General features: G+C 34.4%; 1 protein-coding gene across 1 annotated transcript in view; it reads left to right on the forward strand.

Moving 5' to 3' along the window:
- Window positions 1–5476, forward strand: part of CDH10 (cadherin 10) — a 102729-nt gene extending 97253 nt beyond the window's left edge. The window contains exons 10-12 of the mRNA XM_056333260.1: window positions 1274–1382; window positions 3312–3563; window positions 4404–5476. Coding sequence (XP_056189235.1) covers window positions 1274–1382; window positions 3312–3563; window positions 4404–4897 — 855 coding nt within the window. The 3' untranslated portion in view covers window positions 4898–5476. The remainder of the gene's footprint in view (window positions 1–1273; window positions 1383–3311; window positions 3564–4403) is intronic.
- Window positions 5477–8469: the final 2993 nt, after the last annotated feature.

The following is an 8469-nucleotide window of genomic DNA, read 5'->3' on the forward strand; positions in this document are numbered from 1 at the left end:
ACAAAAGCTGTGATATGAAGAGAAATAGCTGTATCTGAAAGAACTGGAAGAGGAAAAACAAACAAGGTTTAACAAGTATGCCACAGGGAACGAGTAGTGTCAAAAATTAGATGCAATTCCATGCTTGAAAAAACACTGCAATTTAAAACGATGGATTAGAAATTAAGAATAAAAATTACGTAGGCTGAAGATTAACCTATTTTTGGAAGTTAAACTTAAGAACGTAACTGAACAGAACATTTATGCATACATGCACAAAAATTCAGCCATAGGTACAGTTTTTATTGCTGTGGTATAAAAAAAAACCACTCTGACATAAAGCAATAAATATGTCAAAAATATATTTTGTTTGGTAAATGACATTTTGCCACCCTTAGGTATAGAAAGTTCAATGAAAAAAAGCCACGCATTCATTTACCTGACATAAACAAATATTGATAAAGGTTTGCCATTAATTCTCCCAAAAATACCCAGACTTTTTTGTAAGCATTGCAGAAAGCACTCAAGCTGAGTGTTAAACTAACCTGATGCAGTTTACTCTGAGAATTGTGACACCACATTCTCATCCCACTCTGAGGTGGTGCGTCTGTAGAATATGCTACAATGTTTTACAAGAGTTGAAATATACCATCTAAAAAAAAAAAAAAAAAGAAAAAATTACATAATCTAAAAAAATAATTTAAAATTATATAATCTAAAAATATATAATCTAACTGACATTTTTAATCTCAGGAATCTTATTGGTGTATTGTGCTATACTAATAAATAGAAAAAATACAGTTTTAGAAATAAATATGCTAAACATCTATTTCATAAAATACCATTTTAATCACAAAAATATAAAATATCCTCTGAATTCCTGTCTTAGGTGTTGACTTGAATTTAGAATGATGAATCAGTGATGAAGAATAAAAACAAACTAGGGTACAGATTAAAACATTTCTGGCAAGTTTTGTCCGCTATGTTATTACAAAGTTACATAAATACATATTGAAAAAGGCTATCAAGGAGGACTAAGGCAGAAGTTGGCCATTTTATACCTGTACATGTACTACCACACAAAAGATATGGATGCTCTTGTTAGAAAAACTTCTATGATACACTTGTTTAACATTTTTTCAGTTAATATGTTCTACAGATTAAGTCAATATGTGTATAGTTTGAATATGATGTCGTCTTAACACTTCTAGTCTTCTTAAAGTAGTCAGACAGCTATATCAAAAACCTAGGTGTATTTGGTGTATTTGTTGTTTGCTTTCTTTTTTTCCTGCAGCTTATTCAAACCATAAGTGCAGTAGACAAAGACGACCCTCTTGGTGGACAGAAATTTTTCTTCAGTTTAGCTGCTGTTAACCCTAACTTCACTGTTCAGGATAATGAAGGTAAAATCCATGCCTGTTCCAGGGAAAGTGTTTTATCTTTGCTGTCTGGCATACATTCCTGAAATGTGTTTGCTTTTGATGTCTATCAATATGTAGAGAAATTTTTAAGGCTGATGCTAGCAAGAGTAATAATTTTACCTCCATGTTTGTGGTTTAGGACATCTGCATTTTATCTGTGTAAGAGAGGTACAAATTTACATGTTAAAAATGTGATAAAACAAATTATAAAGCAAATCAGTAGAAGTGTTGGTTTGGGGTAAATAGCCAGATTAAATGCTTGACTGAAGGAGAAAAAAAGGTTTCAAACATGGCTTAAACTGACAAGTTCAGATTTTTTTAGCCTTTCATCACATAGTTCTGATTCCTCTGTTCTCTTTTGCTTCTTTCTGACCATTAATGAAAATAATGGTTCTGAGCGTGTAGCGGCTTTAACTTTTCATCCTTTGTCAGTCTTTTTATGAGAGAAAATTATCAGAAGATTCTATTGGGGAAGGGGGACTATGCACCCATTGTAGCCTTCATCATCAGTATTGACTAACTGAGAGAGCTCTAGATTACAGAAGAAATAAATGAGGAGGGACAATGGTAGCAGCCTTCAAATGCATTAAAGGCATACAAGCAATGGGCATAACCCTCTTTTCCAGATGAAGATTTCAGAAAGTAATAGGCTGAAAACTGCAGAAAAAAATTATAACAGTAGGTAAAGTTATGAACTGAAATCAAATAGTTTGCGTAATTCATAAAATCCCCAGCAGCAGCGGTATTTAAAGATCCATCAGACACAGTTTCTGATGTCGAGTGAAAACAAATAGCATACAAATACCCAAAACCAATAAAGAAATGTAATAAAGCAAAACTGCATTTCACATCATGGAGGCTATGAAGAAATATGTAATTTAATATTGTAAATAAAGATTATATTCTGGTGAGGAGGTCCTGAGTGTATAGAGGTAGAGATCTTGCTATTTCTTTTGTATCTGTAATTACTTTCTTTCTTTTTCAACATGGGTTATTTTAATTTCGCCTGAAGTTGGCTGGCAAGATAGCTAACTACTTACCTTAAAAGATCCACAAGTATGATGAACTTTTTTCCTTCTAAAGGAAACTAAAACTGTATTTTTTCCCTTTTGAACCAAAAAGTTAGCAGCTCTGGTGTTGGCTCACACTCGTAGTGTTGTGGCACTAACAACAGAAGAAATAGTCTCTCGCTGTTACTCATTTCTTCTCTTTCTTTCCTTCCTTCTGGCTGCTCAGTGAGCAGCTTTTGATGCTGAAGTATACTGCATACAACTAATATCTGTCTGCTACAAATACAGTTTAGTAAGTTCACTTCTCAAAATGTGCAGTAATACCTCCTGTCTTTCACATTTTCTGAATTCCTAAGACAATTTTTACCTCAAAAAAATCTACTCCGTGTGCTAAGGTACAGAACTCATTGTTCTACAGTATGTTGGAAGTGTTTTGATGTGGAAAATCTCATACTGAGTTTACAGATAGCATTCCCATGGGTGTTGTCACAGAAGATCCGTAGGGAGAATCTTTCAGAACATAATCTTTGTTGAACAGATAAGTGGAAGGTTATTTTTTCTCAGTTGGCCACTTCATTTCAGGGCTTCAGCCCTGAACTGGAACTGTGTCATGCACTGCATGCATTAATCTATAAAACATTTTAAGCTTTGAGAAATCCTCTTTTCAAATCACACTCAGAGGTGGTGCAGGAGCACAGAGGAGCAGACCAGATGTACAGAAAAAATTATAACTAGTTTTCTGATCAAATGGGAATGTCATTAGAAAGAGAGACATGTCACTGTGATATCAGGAACAGTTTCAAAATGCTACCAGTGATGTAAAATATGATGGTTTACATGGACTATAAATTATACACTTCATATCCATATACTCTACAACACTGTATTTTAATCAATTCAGATAACACTGCCAGAATTTTGACAAGAAGGAATGGCTTTAGTCGACATGAAATAAGTACCTACCTTCTACCAGTGGTGATATCGGATAATGACTACCCGATCCAGAGCAGCACGGGCACGCTGACCATCCGGGTGTGCGCCTGCGACAGCCGGGGGAACATGCAGTCCTGCAGCGCTGAGGCCTTGCTCCTCCCGGCTGGCCTCAGCACGGGGGCACTGGTTGCCATTCTCCTCTGCATCATTATCCTGCTAGGTAAGAAAAAAAAAATCATATTCCTCCCCATAAACAAATGCTTTGGGCCTGAATCTTTTTACAAAACTATGCAAGTTGGTAAAATTAATGATAATGGATTTTGCAAGAAGTAGTTCACTGCAATTTAAAACAATACAAAAAAGGCAAAACCTGTTTCTCTGGGAATTGGCCATTATAAATAAGAATTTCAAGTCCCAGACTGTTAAAACTATCAATGTGCAACCAGAAGCTCATTTTTGTTCTTTCATTAAGTTGTCCAAAAAAGATCAAAGAGGAATAGCATAATCAAAAATCACTTTAATGTCTTTCATTTTAATTTTTTGGTTGTTTTTTTATTTAAATAACCATCTGAAGTCAACATGCAGTATATTTGACACAGAATATGCTAGTAAATAGTACTTTTACTATATTGAAGCACTGTCTATCCAGAGGTTTCTGTGCTGTCATAAAAAAAATATGTAAATTTTGTAAAACTGCCCATTTTGTGGTTTTCAGAATATCACTTAATGACCTACAATTCACCTCAAAACGAGTTTTTAACAGCATACTTTGAGCTTAAAAAAGGAAAAATATCTTCAGAACAGACCTAGCTATTTTGAAACTCATTAAAGTTACAGAAGGAGCGCATAGTCAGGCTCATGGCGGCAGAGCACACAATGTGTATTCAAAACAGCACATTTTGATATAGACCTTACTGTGGTACCATAATACAGATACAGGTATTTATCCATTTATCAGACATACATGAATTGTTGAAATGTCGCTCTTGTACCTGGTGGATTTGCTACTAAGCAATTGCTAAACAGAGATCTTTAGCCATTCTTTGTTTCTCACTTTAAGTTATAGTGGTGCTATTTGCTGCTCTGAAGAGGCAACGAAAGAAGGAGCCTTTGATCCTCTCTAAAGAGGACATCAGAGACAACATTGTGAGTTATAATGATGAAGGCGGTGGAGAGGAAGACACCCAAGCCTTTGATATTGGCACACTGAGGAATCCTGCAGCTATCGAAGATAAGAAGCTTCGACGAGACATTATGCCTGAAACTTTATTTGTACCACGGAGGACTCCTTCAGCACCAGATAACACAGATGTCCGAGATTTCATTAACCAAAGGCTAAAAGAGCATGATACTGATCCTTCTGCACCACCGTATGACTCGCTTGCAACCTATGCCTATGAAGGAAATGATTCAATAGCTGAATCCTTGAGCTCCTTAGAGTCGGGTACTACTGAAGGAGATCAAAACTATGATTACCTCCGAGAATGGGGCCCTCGGTTTAATAAGCTAGCTGAAATGTATGGTGGAGGAGAAAGTGACAAAGACACTTCTTAACCTACAGTAGGCTACATTTTTGTTTCCTTTGACTGGAAGTAATTTTACAGACACCTTCTGCACTCAACAGTATTTAACATTCAGGAAAATTTTCCTGCCACTCAACACAATTGTTTCTTTTTAAAATTTGTTTTAAATTTGTCCATTAATGTCAGTCATTCTTTCTAGTAGGATGTCACTTGGAATATATACAGCATTTTATTTAATCACCTTCCAAGAGCCAAAGCTATGGAAATTCAGTGTTGTCCATTTTAGTAAGTAAAATAAACAATATCTTACCTTCAAAAATTTGAACAGGGTGGTAATCCCTTAAGCAACCTCATGTACAAGCCGCTTCTGTTAGGTACATGTCCTATCCTTGCAAGTACAGCTTTTAAGATGGCAAAGAAGAAAAAATCCAATATGTCCTGTTCTGTACATTAAAATTAAAACAAAATGTACACGTGGTGTTAATAAGTGTAATATGCAGCTGGTTTAAAAAAAAAAGTTTGTGCAACTTCATTTCATCAAATTCTATCTGCCAATGTTTTATATTTATATTTTTGTATTTATTTTTAAGAAATAAACCAGTTTTTACAACTACGTTGATGCTTGCCTCCCTGTTCTGGCCATGAATTCCAGGACTGAAGAGAACATGAAATTTCTGTGTTGACAGCACCACCAACTGCTAGTACTGCTATGCTGCAGTGTTGTCCATACATTTAACACAATCTGAAGTACTTTTGTTCACATGGGGAGGATCAATTTATAGACCTATTTGCTTGCTCAAAAGTGCTACTTCCTACAGTTGTCATGTTTAAGAAGAGTTTTATTTTTGAGCTGAACTAATGAGGATGTATTCTATAAAGATGAACTGCTATTTTGTCTCAACTTGAATTACCTTAACCTAAAAACTAGGTACAGTGTAAATAGTATAAATGACAATTTATTTTACCCCTTGCCATATCCTTGGAGTTTTATTTCCCAATAAAATTTAGGAAAAGCAAAAATAAAATCCATTTCAGCACTATAGACGTTACTGTGCAAATAGCATTTTCTGTATAAATATATACCATTTTACTGTAAAAATACCTCAGCCTAATAAAAGTGGGCATAGGCACATACAGCCACCTTGCAGACAAATCATAAAAAAGCATTCAGGAGGTCATAATTCATTACCTTATCTAATTTATTTTAGGAACTGGATCATTTAAGCAACTGAGTCCAGTCTTTAATATTACACCCGGTCACAGAATAGTATACTATGTTCTCCATGCTCTTATATGCCACAGATAAAGTCATAACATCTTAGTCAAATGTAAAGCCATATAGTAAAAGATTAAAGCTGTGAGTATCAGGTGTCATGGAAAGGGAGAAGACAGGACTCATGGGCACTATCGCAGCATCTTTCTTATAATAGTGAGGAACTGGAAAATGAAACTCCCAGACAATTCAAGGTAGAAAAGGTGTAAAATAGGATACCTGTTTCCCCAGTAGTACCTGCTAAGCCTAGTCACATGAATTTGTATGAAACCTAACAAAATGTAACAACATGTGGTAAACAAGACCCTGGTATTGTTCAGTCTGAATGAATTTTCTGTACATTCTTACGAAAAAAAATGCCACAGGACCACACAAAACAAAGACAAAATATGTTAATATTGCATTTCAGGTCGAACTTACAAATGACTTGCAAGAGTGACCTTATAGATGTTTCAATATTCAGAAATATATCGTAACTATTGCAGTCGCTGGACCTGCAGGAGACAGTGAGTTCTTAGAGTCTGTTGCAAAAAAATGGTATTTGGGGTTTTGTAAAGAAATTATGTGAAAGAAGGTGTGTACAAGATCTTACATTAACAACAGCATAAATAGTAATATTTCATGAGGCCTTCAGGGAAGAGGTGGTGGTAAGAACTGTCTAAGCAGACTGAAAAAAAAAAAAAACCCAGGGAATAAAACAAGCACCTACATCAACAAAATCCTCACATTGCACGTGATCAGGTCAATATCCATCAGCTGCCAGCATTGTATATGTAGAAGTTTTTTCACTTGTTCACTGTTACAAGGTGTCACATTTCTATTTGTCCTTTAACTCCATTTAATACTATTCCAAGCACAAAGTTTTTATCAATTGTATTACTGTCTGTCAAGAAGCTAACCTTCATTTGTCTCATTCATTGTCCAGTGTGACTCTATTGCCCTTGAATGAGATGTTCCCATAGTGGGTTTTTTTTCCAATTCTGCTTGTGCTACCTACCACAGAAAGTGGAAGAAAAAGAAGGAAATTTGCTACATTATACTCATTTAAACCTGTTTTTACAATTTGCTTCTGCTGGAGTAACTACAAAAATACCTATTAAGGGCTGCAGAGCTGCTAACTATGCTAATCATGAATGATGGAGATAAATATTTCTCCAGGTTGTTTTAGTCTGGTTTGCCTTTATTCTAACAGAAGACAAATGTTTTACAGTGTCTCTTTAGGTTTATCCAACATTTGGGAAAAAGTAAATACTTCCTTTTGGCCCACCACTAACTCCTCCAAAGAAAAATCAATGAACTTTTTAAGGAGCTAGTTATCAACATATATCTGATTTAAGCATATCAACAAAAGAGTTTAGGCTTTCATTTTTGTCAAGTGAGTGAACTAGAGATCTGACTATAATTCAAGCCCTGTATTATCGTTATCAGATGCACATGAACAGCACAGAAATCACTCAACAGTAATCTGTTCATAGCAAGATGAGCAGATAGATGTTCAAGCTAAAACAATTTCACTTATTCATAACAGTGTTATTTATTATGTCCAAAATCATTAAGTAAATAGCAACCATAAGGAGATAATAGCAAATATAAGGAGACATGTGAATACAAATATTTTTTTTCAAGAAATGTTATGGCTTCTCTATTGTCTCTCCAAATTTTCAGAGGCTTATTCAAACTCTATTCTAATATGGTTGAACTGGCTGAAAAGTCACTTTCCACATAACTGAAGATCTAAAATATAGTAATAAGAACATGGGAATTGATAAATATATAAGCCAGATATAGAAATATTTTATTATTTTTTTATTTTGTGTTCTCTTCTTTATATCTATTTTTGTTTTCATTTTAAAGTAATATAGTCAATTGTGAAATCAAAGTGTCAGTTTTAAAACTAACTTTTTTTCTGAATGCAAGTTGCTCTTTTTTCAAAAAATAATTTTTCAAACCAAACATTTAACATTTCTCAAAGCTTCATTGTCTTTATGTTGATGTCAGCCTCAGTAAACGATGAAAAATAAAAAAACTCTTTGAAAAGAAATATGAAAAATACTCTTTCTTTAATTTTTGGCTACAAACCAGAGATCAGATATATTTTTAACATATACTTGGCAAAATACTACTGAACATTTCCACTAACATTTGAAAAATAATATTTTGATTATTGATTAAGCATAAGAAGGAAAACATTTTCTAAATATACTTGCACCCATGTTTAGGTATTGTGTGTGGAAACTTTTAGCAAGCTTCTCTTATATCCGTCCTTTTGAGGGAAACAAGAAATTCTAATTGTATAATATTCATTAAAATGCAAGAGGAAAGCCAACAGT

The sequence above is a fragment of the Falco biarmicus genome, chromosome 3 (assembly GCF_023638135.1).
Source record: "Falco biarmicus isolate bFalBia1 chromosome 3, bFalBia1.pri, whole genome shotgun sequence".
NCBI lineage: Eukaryota > Metazoa > Chordata > Aves > Falconiformes > Falconidae > Falco > Falco biarmicus.